Source organism: Aythya ferina (assembly GCF_964211825.1).
Source record: "Aythya ferina genome assembly, chromosome: 13".
Lineage (NCBI taxonomy): Eukaryota > Metazoa > Chordata > Aves > Anseriformes > Anatidae > Aythya > Aythya ferina.
Genome location: NC_140311.1, coordinates 1,407,736 through 1,428,193, shown reverse-complemented (window position 1 = coordinate 1,428,193; position 20,458 = coordinate 1,407,736). Strand labels below are relative to the sequence as shown.

At 48.1% G+C, this 20,458-nt stretch overlaps 2 protein-coding genes across 6 annotated transcripts in view; both read right to left on the bottom strand.

Annotated features, from left to right (window-relative positions):
* LOC311443785 (protein Wnt-11b-like) overlaps nucleotides 1-20,458 on the bottom strand; it is a 132,207-nt gene that overhangs the window by 18,268 nt on the left and 93,481 nt on the right. The window lies entirely within an intron of this gene.
* Nucleotides 1-20,458, bottom strand: part of EDA (ectodysplasin A) — a 73,766-nt gene that overhangs the window by 4,592 nt on the left and 48,716 nt on the right. The window contains exons 3-7 of one of the 5 annotated variants that reach the window (XM_084534046.1): nucleotides 9,777-9,806; nucleotides 5,916-6,095; nucleotides 4,946-4,980; nucleotides 4,544-4,595; nucleotides 1,625-1,746 (exon numbers count right to left, since the gene is read on the bottom strand). In XM_084534046.1, the coding sequence (XP_084390172.1) occupies nucleotides 1,625-1,746; nucleotides 4,544-4,595; nucleotides 4,946-4,980; nucleotides 5,916-6,095; nucleotides 9,777-9,806 (419 nt within the window). Of the gene's footprint in view, nucleotides 1-1,624; nucleotides 1,756-4,543; nucleotides 4,596-4,945; nucleotides 4,981-5,915; nucleotides 6,096-9,776; nucleotides 9,807-20,458 lie in introns of all 5 variants that reach the window. The other 4 variants (XM_084534047.1, XM_084534048.1, XM_084534044.1 and 1 more) reach the window with 4 other exon arrangements.

The window sequence follows — 20,458 nt, the reverse complement described above, 5'->3', positions numbered from 1 at the left end:
GCTACAAACAGCTTTTCATCCAACAAACAGACAAAGATTTTAACTGAAGTCCTCTGTCACTTACCTGGCAAGTCCTGCTTTCTGGATCCCATGAGCCTCCTTTAGTGTTGACATCAAAATGCCCTAAGATGACTGGGAGCTGCCTTCTTTGTAACTGGACTTGAGGCGCTTTCAAAGGCATAAGCTATTACAGGGAAGACACTCTCCCAGCCTCCGCAGCTTGGAGGGGGATGACCTTAGGGTATCTGTACTGATTTAACTCCTGGATTGAGTGGCTAAGTCCCCATGACTGTGACTTGCTCAGTTCCTTAACCATCTCCCACGTGCTGCTTCTGAAGAACTGCAAGATGCCTGAGCAAGACCCGCACAAGGAGCAGTCTGTCCCAGGGAGCCGCTTCTTCCCGAAGGAAACTATTCCTTTTTGGATGCATCTGCTAGTTCTTCTTAGCCTATCTGCTGTGACCACAGAAGCTAAATGAGGCCGAGTCCCCTTTTTTCTCCTCGATGGGCTACAAATGACAAAAGCTTCAGAGGCCCAGTGTTATGGCCAGCAATCAGCATGAAGCACTAGGGGAACAATTCTATTTCAGCCCATGTAGAGTTATTTTTCCTGCCCCCATCCAAGCCAATGCACAAGCAGCTCCATGGAAGAGCCCTGCCTCACCTGGCATCCACAGCCCATTTTATCACTCCTGGTACAGTCAGTGGGCCTGCTAGCTGCATATAGGCAAATCCTGATCAGGAGATTGGAGGGGCTAAGATCTGTGCCAGAACCTGGACAGATTTCCAGCCCGCAGGTGACCGGACACCCTGCCTGCTCTGGGAGGCTGGGCTGAGCGTGGCAGCTCACACCCCTGCAGCTTAGAAGCTGCTCAGAAACTTGCAGGAGACTGGGAGCACTGTGCTAAATGACAGTACGCCTCCTGCATTTATTTTTTTCCGAATGAGGAAAGGAAATTACGTTTTACTTCCTGTATCCTAAATCCTAATATGAATTATTTTGTTCAGTACTTTCTACCTAGGCAGCTCTGCACATCCATCGCTGGTGCCAGCTAAAGCAGCAGCTGAGCCATCCTGCTGCACCACAAGGCTGCTGGCACATCGTGTCCCTCTGAAGCTACACGAAGAACGTGGAGGCAAAATGGAATTACCTGGGCTGGAGGTTGGCCAGGCCACCCGGGCTGGGAGTCCTACGCTTACAGAGAGCGACACGGTTTCTCAATGATCACAAGTTGTCGGGGTTTTGGTATTACATCCCTCTTAAAGCGCAGAGCCCAGCTTCCTGCTGGGACTCTTGCTCTGCAATACGGTTTAGATTTGCTGCTGACTGCCTGCGCAGGCAGTATGGTGGGGGAACAAGTCATCGGTGGCATATGGGATTTGGTGGGGCGCCTGCGCGCGTGTCGCAGTAACTAATCTCTTGCAGCTGGTGTCATGGCGAGACGTCTGACCTCGCACTTCCAAACTCTAACTTCTTCCTCCGACACACATCTCCTAGAGCATGAAGTGGTTAAAGGTACATACAAGTTCTTGGCATTTGCTAGTTGTCTGGAGCCCTCTCGTGGTTCATGCAAGGCTTCCATTGGAACACAAGAATAGGAGTTAGGCCTAGGACCGTACTCACTTCTACCTGACTATAGATGAAGTATGTGCCGTCCACCAGTACCTCCAGCTCCCCACTGCGGGCATGCAGCTTAAACACCTTGGGGTTCATAGTGATGCGAGACCAGTCATTGAGGACTCCACCTGAAAGATCTCAGTATGAGAAAATGGCAGTCACTCAGTACCCGTCAGGATGAAAAGCGCGGGAGCACAGAAATACAGTGACATTGCAAGCTTTCATACACAGTGACACAGACCCACGTTCAAAAGTCAAGTAACTTGGCGAGAAAACCCCAGAACTAAGGGCTGTGCTGTGCTAGTTTTGACTCCTTCCCATGGCGCTAGCTCTGATTACACCAGCACTCACTGCTGTCTGAATGGGACACCCACATCATGCAGCGTGCAGGATGAGCGATTTCCATCTCTGCTTATCCTTGTCAGGAGCAGCTCTTCTCAGCCCTGAATCAGCACCTGGCCTTTTGTACTACACTGCATTCAGCCCCAGCATCGGATGCAGACGAGCTCATCTTCTCCCAAGGCTAAGGTGAGCCTATTATCGTACCTGAGTGTTTCCCAGCCCTGACAAAATGTTCTCATCAGGACTACGTGCTGTCATCCCCACTGCACAGCAAGGACACTGGCACATGGAAAGCCGTGCCAGTACTTTAATGTATTTGCTGTGTTTTCCAAACTCATCTCCAAGGCCAGGGGCTGGTTTTTGACACTCTGCATGCTCAGCCACAGAGCACAAACAGCTTCTGGTAGCTGTGGTTACAGCAGCCCTTCTGCAGCCCAGACCCCAGGCGCCTCTCGAGGTTTTGGCCCTTTGCTGCTGGTGACTTCCCTGGTATCGTGGAAGAAACTCTGCAGAAGGGAAGCATCAGAATCCAGCTCTCCAGGCAAGATTCCCAACTGACATTACCCAGCCAGAAGACTATTAAATCTCCTCGACTTCCCTTCTCTTTATTCATTCCCCTCCCCACACCTCTCTACCCAGTTTCCACACTAAACAAAGCAAAACTTGCACAGTGTGCTGCAGACGGGTGCTTCCTTGAGGATGACAGCAAGGCCAGGATGAGAACAATGATTCCTGTCCTTATGGGAATTGGACTAAATGTGGCAAATCTGCCTGCCTCACTCAGTGCTGCTGAGCATGAAGACACAGCCTTCACCTTCATTTTAAGCCCTAAGATCTTCCCTAGAAGAAAACCGGTCCTTGCAACAAAATAAATCAAAGTATAATGGAAAAAATGGCGTGCAACTATGGCCTGAAATAGTCTCTCAGGACATGCATGTGCACGGAGGCCAATTTAGGGTAGCACGATGGATTTTAATTCTGATATTCCTTGACTTCAACATTCTTGACTTTGTAACTGGCATTGTTTTAACGACTGCTTTGTGATTGCATTTCCTAGATTTTAAAAAAGTCAAACCAACAATGAGGCATGATATGGCACCACGGCACACCACATGGACCTATACTGGGGTCCTCAGCACAGTTAGGGGTTTACAGACCGACCACCCAGGCCCGTGGGATAACCGACACCAGCAGACCTCTGTTCCCTGCATGGGCACGTCCCAAGGCCACGCTGCTACGTGCCGAGGACAGCACCAAGTCTGTAGGTTTTATCAAACGCAACTCTCTTTCCTCCCAGTCTTCGTCTGCGTTTCTGCTCCCTGCCCCTAGCTGCAAGCCCGGCAGGCTGCGGCTTCTGCTGACTGTCAGCTGGACAGCATTAATGCCTGAGCGCCCAGGGAAGGCAGGCTCGGAGCTGGGGATTGTTCCCGAGCAGCAGGGAAGGACAGTTACAGGGTAATTCCCACTCTTAGAGAGTAGCGTACACCCTGTAAACATACACGCTTCCCATTAATAACGGGATAATTACTTTCTGCACATAAGCAAAACAGCATCTTTTCCCTCGTGCTGTTGTTAGAAACGGCCGATTTCTTTTTTTTTTTTTTTTTTTTTTTTTTTGGGAGCTTTCCCCCGCCCTGCCGTAGCATTCAGCTGGAAGGACGCTTCCCTAACCGTGAGAAATGTCAGCTCACGCCTGGTGGAAGAGATAAACCGAGCCTTTCAAGGGGAAACCTGGCCAGCCCTCAGCGTCCCAGGCGCGGTGTGGGATTTGGTGAGCAGGGGTCCTGCAGCCCTGTCCCCTGGGCTCCCCGGGGTCCGGGCAGGGGACGAGCCAGCTCCCCTCCAGCACAGCGAGACATCGCCAGCCGAGAGACAGCGGCTAATGAATGAGACCCAGCTGTTGGCAAGAGGAGCAGAAACCCGAGCAGAAATCGGAGAGGGATTCGGGGAGGAAGGAGGAGAGCAGAGAACTGCTGGTGGATGTGGGATGGCTCGGCAGGAGCTGGGCTGAGTTACAGATGATGGGGGGGATGCTCAGGGGGCCGGGGAGCTGCAGGGTGTGCTTGCCTGCAGCAGGGCAAGGCAGGAGGAGCTCGCAGCTGTGTGTGTCTCTGTGTCCCCGCAGCTCCCTCTGGAGCTGTGCTTTCCCCTGAAATATATTCTTGGGGAAATGGGGAAAAACGCAGGCTAATGGGGTTTCGACAGGAAAAGGATATACTGCTGGCTTAAAATAGAAAACAAGAACAACAAAATGGACTGGGAAAGAAGGCTGGCCGGTCAAGGGGCTGAGGAAAAATGGTTTCACAACAGGTGGGAGGAGGCACACTGTACCTGGGGGCCAAGGGGAAGCGAGACCCAGTGGGGCTGGAGTTCTGGGAGAACAGAGACAAACTGGGAGGTCTGAGCACAAAAGAAATGGGGACAGACACTGAGCAGAAAGCTCCTCTGCAGTGTCTGGGCACTGGGAGTCAGGCTGTCACGGTCAGCAATCGATGCCCCCTGTCACAGGGTGCTCTTAGATCCAGGTACGTGCCTGGGGCTGCAGGGCAGGTTCAGTAAGTGCCAATATCATGAGATCCTTACCATTCTTCACTTGGATTGCTGAGCCTTGGCCTTGAAGGTGGACCACAGCTGGCTGCAAAGAGATTACAGGGGTTTAAAGGGAGTCAGAAACACTGCGTCATTTTATATAACCTGACGTGGCTTCACGGCTTTGCTGACTGCTACATGACAGCACTCTGAGATCGTTACTGCTTTTCATAAACAAACAAACACAAAAAAGAAGATGGGAGCAGCTGAGAACAACACGCTCAAGTACTGGACAAGAAGTGAGAAGCCCAAGCCAGATTAACACGGCTTGCTCTTGAGCAATGAGAAAAGTGAGCTCAGTCGGTCATTTTGTGGAGCTGTGATTTAGCACAGAGGGGAAGGGGTGGGTTTTGCATTTCGGCAAACAACCGGTAACTTGAAAGAAAATCAACCAACCTGGATGTCTCTGGAGCCTGCCTTGTCTGTGGCACCTGCAAAACGCAATTTCACATCATTGCAGAGTTATGCTTGAAGGAGCTGCAGTAAATATTCCTCTAGAGAAAACTTCTCGTACCCCATAACAAACGTTCAAGACCCGTTTATAGCAGGAGGAGGATGTTAACAGCTATCCGGGGTATGGCTTCATGTTAGAAAGTATGCAAGCAAGGAAAAGCCTCATCCCACTTCTTTCTTATTTCATTCCTGCATTTCTGCCTAGCATCATCACAATGCCCCAACGTTATTCAACCAGTTTCCACTAGAAGGAAAAATTGCACAACCCTTTTGCTGATCAGTAGTGGTAATGAAGACTCTTGGCTGCAAAGATTACAAGTCTGACTCAGCAGTAACGCAGGTCATTCACTGCATTCAAGCTCCATGCTGAAATCTCTTTTCTCCGAGAGCCAAATCTCTGTTAAAGAGGAGATGCTTGTGGGCAGCACTCTCGAGTGCTAAGGACCTCATGCTGCTGCTGGCCTGTGCTTCAGCAATTTCTGAGACATAAACTGAAAAGTCAACCGAGTTTTCCTTTGAGAGCCATGCAAGCCATAGGGTGACAGCCCTGATTTCTCTGAAGAAGCATTTTTTAATACCAGACTGTTCATGTGCGTAGCACAAACAACAGCGATGTGAGCTTCCACTAACACGCGTTTTAAAGAGTAATTACAGCCAGGGATTTTTACAAAATAACTGGCACAAGACTCCACGGAGGAATAATATCATGCAGAAAGCAAAACACAACCAAGGACTGCAGGAGAAAAACACATTTTCATCTGACTTGTATGGCAAACCCTGTGTGACTTGGTTTCTCGTGCTCCCGGGATGTTTTGGTGCCCGTGTTAAGCAGCACCTCCCCGGTCCGGATGCAGAAATGGGGTTTGTGTCAGGAATGGAGGCAGAGGGGGCACCCATGGGGACGAGCGGTTACCTGAGGGGCCCTGCAGCCCAGGGGGTCCCTGAGGGCCCGGCGGGCCGGGGGGTCCGGGGGGTCCCATGACGGTGGTGCCGGGAATCCCGGGGATGCCAGGAATGCCGGGGGGGCCCTGGGGGCCAGGAGGGCCGGGTGGCCCCTGGGGTCCGTTGGGCCCTGGAGGACCGGCCTTCTTACCTGAAAAAAACAAAAACAAGGCCAAGTGTGAGCGTTTCCTACTTCAGCCCCAACAAGGAGGAGCACCCGGCCGGATGGGCCACAGAGGCAACCCTGAAAACATTCTGCCATTTCTTGCTTCTACAACGAAAACAGCTTTTTGATGTAGAACAGCTGCAACCTTTCTCACCTGCTGTACGCGTGTGCCTTCATAGCTAAATCTTTAACAGCAGCAGCAGCCTGCAGGGACATGACCGGGCGCCACCAAATCTCCTGGCCCAGGGACTCCTCCAGAGGGCAGTTCGGAGCCGAGCTGCAGCTCCCGCTCTCGCCCCTTCCCTCCCCACAGCATCCCGGTGCTGAACACTGCAGGAAGCACCGAGATGCTCAGTGCCTCAAAAAATCTCAGTGTCCAGTCTGGGCTTTGGCAGGGCTCGCTGAACCCCGAGGAGGAAAGCACCAAAGAGCTGCTGTGTTCCTTGAGCACCTTGCAGCAGGCACAAGGACAAAGGATGGGGAAAGAAAGTGCAGCGATGCAAGGAGACTGCAAGGAGACGCAAAGACTCTGATCAGGCACGCACGCAGTGGACTGAAGTAAGGTCTGCAGGGAAAACCTGACCTGTGATTTCCTGATTTTCCAGATCCCCGTGAGAAACTGTGGTCTTTTGACGTAGTTTTTGGAGTGAGATTTTCTAACAGCTTCGATGCCAAAGAGCTTTACTAACATGGCAAACCTGTTTCATCAACTGCTGCAACAAAGTCTGCTACAGCACAGCACGAAACCATTTTTTAGACAACAGTGAGGATAGAAAATAAAGACTATGGGTATGGTTTCTGCATACATTTAGGTACTTGTTTCTCTATTAACTATGCGTCGCTGTGGTGGGACAAAACCACAAGAAATGAACTTTGTGCAGAACTGGAAGGATCCAATCTGCTGCACCGTGGCCACCAGCCATGGCCAAGGGTCAGCCGTGCTGCCCAGTCGCAGTGTGCCACACGGTCCCTTCCCGTGTCACCTGCCCCAGCACCCAGCTGCTTCTTTCAGCACTGCCACGGGGCCGAGGCTCAATCAGCTGCACGGGATCGACCTCCAGCCCTGCTTTTTGTTTCTAGGTGTAAAGGAAGCAGAATGCTGTCGGGTGCTTTGTTTAAAGTAGAAAGCTACTTCAAGCTAAATACTCCTAATTAAAATAATATTGCGGTAACACTGGTATCCTACAAAAACAGGGCAAAGGCTTAAGGGGACAAATTGTTACCTGCAGCGGTTTTGCCCAGATTAGCAGAGGTGCCTTCGAATCTGAGCTGGCCCCAAGCCAGGCTGCCTCTAATCCAGCAATTCTCCGCCTCCTCCTCAGGATAATGACAGGTCTTGGAAATCCTCAGCTTGAATCCAATCCCTTACCTATTTCCCCTGCAGCACACTTAATGAATTCTTTTCATCCACGCCCCCTGCCATCTAGACAATCCCAACGCAGGATCACAGGCACTAAGGCAGGAATCCCGCGGCTGTCTCTCCTTGCTTTCTTTCCCAAGAGGGACACACATTACAGCTGTTTTAACTAATCTGTCTCAGAAATCTGGTCTGCGACTAAATTAGCTGCTAGTTTAGCAGTAAAACAATTGCACATAATTCTGAAGCCGCACAGGGACACTTATTTTTCTATGCATTCTTGCTCCTTCAAGTAATTTCAACTTCTTCTCTGTATTAATGCAATCCTGCCTGTTAAAGTCACAAGGCAAAAAATAGTTCTGGGAGCGGATAAAGCTCGATTCATCTTCCCACTGAGGGGACCATTCATGGCCGAGCTGTGGTGCAAAACAAGCCCTGCGCCAGGAAGCTGGGAAAGCCTGCAGATGCTTTTAGGAGGATATGTGGGGAATGAGATGCCATTGCTTCCTCTTTCTTTTCACTTTTTTTTTTTTTTTTTTAAGAGCCACTTATTGGGGCAGAATACGAGAAGTCCTCATTCCCAGGAGTCCTGTGCGCCGTGGGGTCTGTGCCGGGTGCTCCCACCAGGCAGGGGAAACCATCTCACAGCCGAAACCAGCTCTCAAAACCCAGCTCCTAGGAGCACTCAGCGTTTAACAACGAGCACAAAGTCGAAGCTTTGGGCCAGGCAGGCAGCACGTGGCTCTCGCACAGCACACGAGGCCTCGCGCAGAGCTGCCGTACTTCTTGGGTCTGCAGAGGTTTGAGAACGTCCCGTGGCACTCCCCAGCTCCATGCAGCTCTCCTCCTTCACCCCCAAGCCAACTGAACCAGGCACCATCAGTATGCTTTCCTTAATTGTCATTTGCTAAACAATAAGCTCTAATTCTTTAAAAAAAAAAAAAGTGACAATACCATAAAACTGAAATATTTTATACAGCACTACAGCTGTATGTAATACAGCTCTACGAGATCCCTCAGCCATCCAAAACTGCTACGAACACCACAGGCACCATTTGTTATTAGTTCAGCTGACTGAGCGCGGGTTTAGGGTTTCAGAGTTTTGTTAGGACAAGCTTTCTGAACATAAAATTTTACGCTGCTTCGGAGGGTAAATACAAGCGAAGCTTCCGACTGCGGCCGGTCCCGACCTCTCAGCCATAAATTCCGAGGCCGCATGCGAGGAGCACCGAGGTGAGGCTGTGGGGTCGTAGCAGTACGTGCAGCCAGGTTTCTGCTGGAAGCCCCTGGGTAACAGAGCAGCAGCCGTGAGCGCCGTGTGGTTCAGAGACAGCACGTCTGGGGGAGCCCCTGAGTTGCACACAGCCGATGCCTTTCCTGCAACCTGCGGCAGGGGAGCGCGCACCGCGGGGTTCGAAACGCTCCCAGGAGTGTTTTGATCATTACAAGGAGCAAGAACAGGCAGTTGGATTCTGCTTCCCTAAAATCGGGGCTGTTACGTATTTTTGAGAGTAAGTCTGTAAAGCAACTCAGATCCTTTGGCTCGCTTAAGCTCCTGGTAGCAAACAAATATATTATGCCCATTAAATGTTCTCAAGGAGTCCCACACAAGAAGAGATGGCATCAGACACGCCACGAAACACAGGGCTGCGTGCTGAAAACCCGAGTCACAGAAACTCACCAGTGTGCATTTTACAAAATAATCAGTTATGTATTGCAAACAGCTTGAGGAACGTGGCAAGAAAGTCAGACAGGATACCTGCGGGCTGACCAACGCTCAGCATGGAAACAAGGCAACACTCATGAGTTTAATGCACAAGCAGAAGCTGCAGGGTATATTCACATTTCGGTTGGTGAGTTGGAAGTAGACACCAACCTGCAGCAAGATCCATGGCAGAAGAGAGAAGAAAACTAAAGCTGCTCCAGCAAAGACGGCTGTGCTACCAGCACGCAGCTCGCCATCGCTGGTACACGACAGCTCCACTATTTAATTACAGCACCTTTGGAATTACTCCTATACAGTGCAATTAACTTCCTTCGGCTCTTAAAGATGGCTTCAATAAATATCTGTAACCCCTCGCTGCTGCTGCTGGGGAATGCAATCCTGCCGTAGCAGTAAGGGCTTGTAGGAGCAGCACACAGCCTGTTTTATCAACACACGCTGCGTTAATCCTCGCTATTTGCTGAGGGCTGAACGCCTCATTGCTTTTCTCATTCGTATTGGTTAAAGAGAATTCATAGCTGGGGCAGTCTTACACAGGCACAGCAAGGGGCCATTGAAGTAAAATTAAATTAAAACTCAAACTTACCCTTTTTCTTGTTTTTAACTGAACTTGGACCTGCAAAGGAAAAAAAAAAAAAGAAAACTTGAGACTCGGTGATCATTTCATCTTACATAACCTCCCCCATCAATAACCACTTAGCAAGAAGGGTGTCGCTGCGATGCTGGAGCAAAATTGGTGACAAAACCAGTAAGACAAAGATGTAGAGTTTTCTGCTTCTCACCAGATATTTTATTCAGATTCCATCTTACTTCCAGCTCGGCTGCGATGCTGCTCAGATCTCTGCACAGAGATTTGCTGTACATGGCCAGTGAAGTTGCCAATACCAGTACTGCACTCCAAGCTTTCTGACAGCAGAAACCCTCAGACTTAGCAGAACCCATTTCTGAATGTGACCCATACACAGCACATTATTTGATTATTTTTCAAGCAGACAATGGACGCATTTATAGCCCCTGCAGCAGCACACGGACTGTCCCCGTATTTCAGACACGGTGGACACCTGGCAGGGAGAGTCAGTCCCAAGGGCCCCTGAGGTGCCAGGACGGAGCCCGTCGCAGCCACATCCAGGTCTGGCCATTCAGGGCCCTGAAAATTCCCCTGAACTCCACCTACACCTGCAGTTGGGAAGCTGCAAAACCAGCAGAGAGCAAGTTTGCTAAAACCACGCTAGCTTGAAGTCATCCAGATTAAAATTTAAAATTGGCACATTGAACTTCCCGATGAGGACAGGTTACAATAAAGGTAACAGGGCTCAGAGCTCAGCTGAAAGCAGTGGCCCAAGTACTTGCAAACAGTGTTGTTTAAAAAAAATAAATATATGATTTAAAAAAGAAGCAAATAATTACTATAAACTGTTAATCAATGGGAATACAAACCTCCCTAGCAAGAAGTGGAAATATTTATAGGTAAGCTGAGAAACTACGTGATGTCTTGAGCAGAAGTTGAAGTGTGAAACATGTGCCACTGCTTCCTTGAAAATTAATCATGCGATGGAAATAAACTGCAAGAATCCCCAAATACTCACTCACAATTTGTCAGTCAAATCCCTAAATGCACCAAAGACTGAGCTCACCTTTAGCTAAAAGAAACGTGTACAATACTCTGATTTGCACCTTTTTTCCGGTTTCAACATAGATGTGAAAAGTTCAATTTTTAATTTCTGTTCAGGCCAATAGCTAATTAGACCCGGGAAGGCAAAAAAATAATGCCCCAGACACGTCCAGCTCCAGTCCCTGGTGTGCTCGTACCTGCTGGGAAAGGGGCACCTGTGCTGGGGATGCAAGCATCCCAGCACCGAATGCTGAGCAAACCCAGCCGTGGGTGAAGGAACTGCATAACTTCTAGGAATGGACGGCAGCGAGGCTGCTTCGAGTCAGCAGTGGTAGGGCAAGCCAAATTGCAAACAAGCACAGAAGTGCCATGTTCCCATAAGCAGGGGACAGATGAGAGAAGGACCAGAGAAGTACCCAGTAACCTCATTCCTGCCTTTCCAGCAGGAATATTCAATTATGATGTTGGATCATGGGAAATTTATGCTGTTATCTATTTTATTACCTCTACTTATTTACTGTTTGTTATTATTTTTTTATTTTTAAACTAATTCTTATGTTCAGAATATTAAGAATCATGAAGATAGAAACCCGTGTGTTGTCCTGCAATGCCCGTACCAGTATCCTGCTGGGGAGAAACACTGAAGCCAACCATCAGGACCAACTGTACAATCTGTCATGTTTTGCAAACACCGATGGGTTTCTCTGCCCCTTCTGAGCTCTGAAACTTCCCGCGATGCAGAACTCGCCACGACCCCGCTGGCGATCCCTGCGGGCACCAGCTAGTTAATAACATTTTCAGTGAAACGAAAAAAACTGTCTGGGGACATCATTTAAAATAAAACAACGCAGCAAGCGAAATGCAAGTGCTGTGTATGTGTCTCTTCAGACCTTGGAGTCACGAGAGTTTATTTCATGTTATATATATCACACCATTAGCGCTATAACCAGAGTGAAAGTACAAATAGCTGCGGCGAGCCAAACACATTTGAAATGGATGGAACCAATTAGCTTCAAAGATGAATGGGAGGAATGAGAACCACATGTGATGTCAATGTTCACAGTCTATATTACAACACACGCATCTGTTCCAGGCACGGCAGAGAGAGATGTTACGGCTGTGCAAGTGAATCTTTCGACAAACACAAAAATACTTCTGACATGAAAAAACACAATATTATTAGACTTGGGAGCTTCTGAGTCTCGGGGGTTTGCATCTGTTCATCTCCCAATAGGAGGGGATGGATAATTTAATTGTAGAGAGAGCCACGAGGTTCATCCGATGCACCAGAAGACCAAATTTTCCTCATTTTTGCTCAAAATGGCAAACTTTTCGGAATTTATTCTAAAACGGTAACAAAGTCTCTCACTGAGGCTGGGAAGAAGAGCTCCACCAAAATATCAGACGTGTGTTCCCTTCCACACGCAAGGTGCCGAGGCACAGGACTTGAAAGACTCTAGATACTCGCTGGCCCAACACATGTGCAGAGGAAAAAAAAAAGTCCTGTCTGCTGTACTCTTCGGAGGCCACTCCCCAGTATTTAAACAATAAAGTCTGTTAAGTGCTGCGATACTTGAAGGCATATCACCCTCTGGTTATCCGCTAATTGAGGGAGCAGGTTAATTACCATACAAGTTAAGCAGGGTTTTGGCTGGAGCCTTGTCCCGCACCGCTACTCCCACCTCGCCCTCCCTGGTCTCAGAGCCTTGTACACGTTGGACTGGAGAGTAAATCGACCGGCCAGTTGCTCCCCAGTAGCTATTTTGCCTTATTTATGTAAATAACCTTTAGTTTGCTTTTCTGCAATTTTCTGACATCACCTCTGCTCCTCATGAGCTCCTTTCACTATCTGGCACGTCCTTAGCAGAGATCAAGCTTGTGGTCTTGCCTGCTGGTATTAAACGCCACCATCACCACAGCATAGTTTGTTTTTTCTCCAGAGCTCCTTGTGCTCTACTTTTACATTTCTTCCTAAAAATCCCACCTCTCCTCTGCCTCCTGTCCGCATGCTTTCTGCTTGTGCTCGAGGTCAAACCAGACCCCAAGATGTAGGGAAGTCTATCCCCTTCTTTACTTCCCTTTCATCTGAAATTATATTCATGCTTATGCTCTAATCCTTCCTTGAAGGAACTCTCAGCTCCGTTTAATCCTTCATTTCAGCTTTCTTTTGCACAGGAAAGAAAGTTGACAAGAACCGCTAATACAGAAGAGAACTGGGATATCAGAGGAGAGGCTGCGTGGCTTTGAAGGACACAGAAATAAGCACGGGATGAGACTGAGTCATGCAAATTGCGCAGCCCTATAAATTATATATACACAGGGAATAATCAAGATTTCTGCTGTATGGTGGAGCTCTTCAGCCGGAGCTGAGGAGGACACAGTCTGCATGCAGTGAGCACAGGTTTGGATGGGATCTTTTGGCTCAGAGCGGGCCCCCAGCATCACGGGGCACTGCCTGAGTCTCACAAACTCATCGGTCCCTTTGGAAAGTAGCAAGGTTATTTTTGCCTAATGGTATTGAAAGCCATAATTAGAAAACTACGAAGCAGGCTGCTGCCCTAACTTAAAACGTTTAAGTTAGCCACCTGATCTGCTTTTAACATTTATCATCTCTTTCACTGCATTTCCTTTAGAAAAAGGCTCCCCAGCCCTGGCTGCAATGAGCCAGGCCAGCTCTATCACCTGCCTGATGACATCTCCAGTGCAGGATGAGATTTGCCCCACCAGAAATGGTGTCAGTGACAATGTTGAGCACTGGGCTGCTGAGGACCCTGGCTTCAAACAGCCCTCGAGCCCCATCCCCATCCCAAAGCTGCTTTTCCACATCTGTTCAGAAAAGGAAAGGCCGGCTCACAGAACAGGAGGGAACATAGAAAGAGCAGCAGTGGCAAACTCTGAGGGAAAGTTACAAGCAGAAGAAGGCAGCTCCAAACGATAACAAAAAACCCCAACCCACACACAGCTCCCACCCTCGCAGCCTTCTGCCCACAGCGACAGCAGCTGGGCGCCCGCGGGAGGGGGAGGCTTGAGGCAATGCCAAGCCACTTCTCCCAGCAGCGTTGCTGCTTTCGTCGGTGCTAGCAGCAAGCCAGCAAATTTCTTACCTAAGCTAATGAAAATAATTGCCACAGACGAGCTGCTGTTGTGTACAACAGCACCTGCAAGCAGCAGAAGACATCTATGGATGCTTCAGGGAAACAGCTCTGGCCCTCTGCTCCTGCAGCCCTAACATCTGCTGGGTAATTTCCAAGGGCTTCAGAAAAAAAACAGATGGTGATGCAACTCAAGGATATTACATATGACATGTTTTCGCTTATAAAGATTAAGAGAGTTTACTTTTTTTCCCCCCTGATTTTACTTTCTGCATGCTACACACTGCTATGATTTACTATAAATACAAAAATATCAAAAACTTCTTTAGGACATGTGCCGATATAAATAGCACACTAAAAAAAAAACCTGCGTTCACTTATTAGTTGTGTGTGTGGATTAACAAGAAATAGTTTAAATTCTTTCAAAACAGTTCAAACTGGTTTTATTGACGGGAACAGATCTTTGTAATTACTTTTATTTTATATAAAACCTATAAAGGGCTGACCATTATAGAAAACCATCAAACAAAGGGCGAGTACCTAGGCAAGCTGCTGAACTTGCTCAAATTCGCAGTTGTCAGGAGCAGAAAAAGCCAGCGAGCGCCACTACCGCCTTCGAGCAACATCCGCATCAAATTCAGAACAAAGACATCCGCTGATGTCTTCAAGGTGCTCACCTTGGGAAGCAGTCGCAGGGAGGTGCGCTGCAAAAACCACCACGTCCTCTGCAGGCGGTGCCAACCCACTTCCCGAATTTGCTGTTTTCACTGCTCGCCAGGATCAGTACGACGTTCCTGTCCTATTTCTGAGCACTGAGTTACTCCAGTCAGCATATCACCCGTCTCCTCACCTAAGCACAGCTCTGCTTTGGGGAATCTGTGGGACTGGATGATATAACCGAACCGTATCCACACTACCATCACTGCTCTGCCTCTGGGATATGAGAAATTACCCTCCTCCGAGGGCACAGACAGAATCGGACACAAAATCTTGGTGATTCATAACACCACAGAGTCTCCCAGAAACATCTCATCGCTTCTCACTCGTTTATAAGTAAGTGCAATGCTACCACTCGTTGAAATCATTAAGCCCACAGCTACTTTCACAACAACCATCGGATTCTGAAGCTGGTATCAGGGAATCTACGTGACTGATCTAATATGCACTTTTTCAAAACTCTCTTTCTTTGTGCACTACCAAAAAACCTGCAGCTTTTTCTTTGAAGTGTGAGCTTCTGGCTGTAGCTGGAAGAAGAACATCAGGTTTAATGACCACTGTTCTCAACAGCTATGGAAGTTTGTGCAAAGTATTTTTCTTTTTTTTTTTTTTCAGTATTTGCTCTGACAGCAAGCGCCTTCTAGCTGTGAAAGTGCCCATCTCCCCCAGAAGAAGTTCTCTGCCACTTGGAGCTTCCCCCTCAAAAAAAAAAAAAAGGACAATGCAGTAAAATCCTGACCTACGCCTGGGCATTAAGCAGCACTATCAGCTCCCACAGGTGTTAAGACCAGAAGGAACCACTGTGATGATGAAGTGATAAAGAAGCCTGACCCACTGAGCCTTCCCATCAGCTCCCCTAACCCTATTTGACTAATTTATTTATTTATTTACTTGGAGGGGGGAGACAGAAAGAGAAGCTCAAGCGTTACTTCTGAGAGTAAGATTTCAAGCGATGAAGAATCCATTACATTCTTTGATATGTTGTCTCCATGGGCAAGATCAAAAAGTCCACTTAAAAGTGGACTGAGTAAGTCCACTAAAGCTTGGTCGTTTCATTTACAGAAGGCGTGTAATGATATTTACTTCACTCACATGGGTACGAGATATGCAAGGCTTTTCAAATATTTTTAAGTGCAGCGTTATTAATGCCAGACTATGGTGGAGTTGGGGAAAGAAGGATGTTAGCTCCCAAACACATGCTTAATCTAGAACATGTGGTTTTTGGGGAGGTTTGGAACCAATATGTTTTCAACATTTTCAGGAAATTTGGTCTAGCCAGATGAAAGCTTCTTGGACCCTACTGAAATATCAGTCGGTGATACAAATACTGAAACAAGATGAATTTTTCCCTTCTCCTAAAAAGAAAGTGCTTCTTCACCAATTCCAGAGAACAAGGCAGCAGATCTTGAGGAGCAGCTCCTATTGATATGATTACTCCAGAAAATACGATGAATTATAGATCTAGGAAAACGTCCCAGAAGTAAAACACATCATGTGCTACTCCGAGTGTCTGGTATGCCTTGGCAGAGTGCTTTTTGGGGGGGTGGGATGAGGAAGGGCGGGCTCCTGCTAAGTGTGGAGGAAAGATGCTGTCAGCAGCCACAGGCAGAGCGGCTGAATCCCAGCTAGGGATGGGATGTCACAGGTACGAGGCCAGCACTGATTTCAATAAATCCAAATACACTGAGCATGCTGCACAACTGAGAGGGGAGCTTATTGTACAAAGTGGAGGGAGAATAAAAGGATGAAACTGTGCCGTTTGATGTATAAGCATGTAAGGCAGAGCCCTGGGCCATGCAGTTATTCTCAACCACCATTGTTGCCTCTCTCTCTGCTTTTGTTCCAATTTTGTTTTGAACTCTTCAAAATTCATGCATGGACACAGTCACCCTTCATTGTCTTTTCCTCGTTACTTCTTTGAGACACTCCACGATGGCCCCCCACAGGACAGCGTCCTGCATCTAACGGCCGCCGCTCCACCTTCACCGCCTTTCACTGCGTGCATTAGAACATTAAGCCCCGAATTTCAGGAATCTTAGCTTAAAAGACAGCAGCACCCTGTCTTGTTCTGCAGTTGTGGGCTGCCAAGTGCCCAAGGCTGGCTCGGCACCAACTCAGAGCTGCCATGGTTTCTGATACCCCACCCTGGCGCTGAACTTAAGTGCCCAATGCTCAAACCAGTTTCCTCAAGCCTGGGAGATCATGGGGATTTTGCAGCTCTTTGTGCTCTTCTGAGGCACTCCCTTGGCTACATGCACTTTTAAGGCTATTCTTCATCTCCTTTAAGGACTTTTCCCATGTCTCCATATGTCTCCAGGGGAAGTATCCCACACGGAGGTCTCCCCCGACACTTCTGGGACTCTGCTGCTTGGCCAGAAGGGTCTGAGAAGAGCTTGTGCACCAACACCAAAGGCTGAAGATCATTTCTCTTGTGGTAAATGAGGTATGAGAAAGGCTTTCTGCTACCTCACTGCTCTTCTCCTCCGAGCAATCTGTCAAAGGACAAGCCTACGTCCATGTGCTATCCAGATGATCCGATTCTGCTCCAGGAGCTCCATGGATCAGCAGCCTGCTCCCTCCCCATCCCTCTGATCCCCTGCACCAGACCCCAACGCAAGCCTATCGGGCTGAAAACAAACGGAGAAGGCACAGCTCATTCCAGCCCTGTCTCTCGAGTCCCTGGAGCGACACTAGATGCCAGAGAGCCACAATCCCTCTGCCTCAGACAGCTTCAGACTATGAGACATCTCATCACGTAACAGGTTTTTTGTTGTTGCTGCCATTGTTTTTTTCTCCTGCCAATACTTCAGAGAGATTTCTGCCTGGTTTGATGATTAAGAAACAGGGCTCTTCACAATGGGGAATAACTCGGTCAAGTTCATAAGGAATGTGAGGACAGTTAACGCAGAAATACAGTGATACTGGCTAATAAAGCCAGGCAGTTGTGGTGTAATTTATATCGGTCTTTAATCATATTAAAGGGAGAAAAATCTTTAGTTACAGCAGTTCAAGATGGTCTAACTGAAGTGGGAGCACAAGGGACAGACCTAGGAGAGCATCAGGCAAAAACCTGTTTCACTTGCCCAGGTAAAGGCACCCTGTTGAGCAGCACCCTGTTGACACTTTCTGCACCAGTTGGATGGGGGAAAAGGATTAGGATGAATGTAATTGTGCTCATGCATTGAAGGGATCTGGTGACCTCCCGGGGTCTGCTCCATCCCATGGGGACAGGCACAGGCTGATGCACGACAGCTCCATGGGCAGCACCGGGCTCTGTCCTCCCTCTTCTGGCCATGGTGAACCACTGAAGAGTTTGAGGTAGCCCTTGAAACCACGCCACAAGAATAGCTGAAAGCCAAATGTTTCATTATACTGAAGGTTGTTGTGTTCATTATTGTGCTTGAAAAAATGAAAAATTTCAGCAAACTGAGATGAAATCCCTCAATCTTTGATCTGGGGCAAGAGAGGCCCCAGAGATGGCTGGCAAGAGCTGAGGTGGCACTGGGCTCTACCCTTGCATGTGTGTATGTATTACTTAGATGAGGCAAGACCTCAGGACAGCCTCCTGGTAACATGAAGAGTTGCCTTTTTTTTCTTTAAATCCAGTCTCCACTGACTAGGTGCAAGCACATCGCAGCGCAAATGTGTTCATGAACAAAGACAAAATCCTGCTCCCAATTAACTCCAGAGCCACTGTTGCTGGCAAAGTAACATTGCACTGACTTTAAAAAAAAAAAAAAAACAACCCCAAAAGAAAAAAACAATCAAACATAAATCTCCACCCTTCTTAGCTCCGTTCCCACATAATCAGTCCCAGCCAAGTTCCTGGGGTTCACACCAGAACCTGTGGCCATCATATTTCATTTTCCGCACTCTCACTGGCTATGGAAGAAGAATATGATGTGCCTTTTGTTTTCCTTCAGGCACTTAGGTTGGATTCCAAAAGCTGGATCTTTACAGCAGAGCTGACAAACAGCATTACTATTTCTATTTCAAGTATCTGAAGGCTTTTTCTTGTCTTGCTGGCTGGACCCACAAGGCTTATTTTTCTATACAGCGCTGCACCCTATTGCTTACTTTATCAATACCGCATATTTGAATTCAACAATTTAAAGCGTAGTATTACAGCTGTGTTTTTATTTTGTTTGTTTTATTCGGTTGTTGCTTAACACAAAACACTCTGACATTTTAAGTCATATCCCACTAAGATAAACAACTAACATATGTCATGAATTCCAGTAGAAATGATTCCCAAGTGGCGCTGCAGCAAGGTTTTAACCGAGCGTATTAAAGACTCTCCGAAATTGTTTGCTGGAGATTTTAAACGCATGCCTCCCCGCTACAGCCATCCACAAGGAATCAAGGGCAGGTGTGAGGAAATCTACTCAGCTATCTCATCTCTGCACAGGCTGACATGTTTTTCTTCCTGCTGCATGTAATTCTGGCTAATTGGATTGCAAACCTCTGCAGCAGTGAACAGCTGCCTGCAATCTGATGGTTTAATTATGCCGAATAGCATGGGACCTATATCTAAAGACAAACGTGCACTTGGAGCCGTATGAATCTGAAAAGCAGCCTTAAAGAAATCCAAGGGACAGAGACCGCTCTCTGGGAAGCCTGTGCCTTTTGCGTGGCCCCGTCCTTGCAGCCGCTGTGACACAGGGAGCTGCTCTTGGCTCTGCCAACCCTCGAGTTTACCCATTCACATCACTGCAAACAGATTAACGTACTTAACCGAATCCTGCTCGTGTTAACGAGATCGGTTATGAGTCCAACAATGTTGCTATACATCATGGCTAACAAAGCCCTAATGAAAACAGGGAATTATCATGCCTCATTCGCAACTTTTTCCCCAAAGAGCTTCTCGGTGGTGGTGTTCTTTAGCTTTGTGCAACAGCACTTTTCTTTTTTTTTATGGTTAATGTATCTGGTCTACCCTAACTGAGCAGAGTTTTATTGAGCGCCCAGACAGGCCACAACTGAAGACAACTTCACAATTCCCGTCACCAGAGCAGCAGCTCTGGGTTTGGCCATTCGGTCACGCCCTTGCTGCCACGGACAGAAAATAGGGTTATTCTGCCCAGGATCTGCCCAAGGCAGATACCCTGGAATTGCTGCAGCAGGACGCTGAGCCTGAACCCCAAGCCCTGGCCGTTTGGGAAGGTCTGCACGCCCCGACTCGGCACCAGTCCCCCAGCTTTTGTGTCAGAGCTGATCGGCGACCAGATGCACTCGGAGCATGTGCTGAGCAAACTTGTGTCTGCCTGCAAAGTACTTGTGGATGTGGCCAGTGAGCCGGTTTATGCACAGAAATCAAAGCTCAGCTGCAAATACTTCAGTAAGACAGACAATGGAGCCTCTCTCGTACTGTGGGAAAGAAATCACCACCTACCAGTCTCGTCGAGCATTTATAATGCCTGGTACAGGGCATCCATGGTCCAGATGCGCACAGCTCAGATGCGATCGCATTCCTGCCTTGCTGTGACATCTGTTCTCGTCTCATTAGCCCGCACCATGTTTTGTAACAGGAGAAACTGAGATTCTGAAAAAGTCAGCATCTGACCGGAGGCATTAAGAGAAGGCCCGGTTCCACAAGTGGAATTCAGATGGAATCCCCAGTCACTTCTAATGATGTTGGACCCTGCTCAGCATGGAGTTTTAAAAGAAGTTGAAAAGTTTAGGTCGAGTTTCAGCAAAGCCTGCTGCAGCAGCACACAACATTGGGTCAGGCACTAAGGATCCATCAGGACAAGGCTCAATTAGCAAAAGTATCTGAAAATGCAATCTGGGTGGAGTTCTGACCAGGGGATTCCTTCTCGAGCCTTCCAAGCATCCTCAGCATCCCCA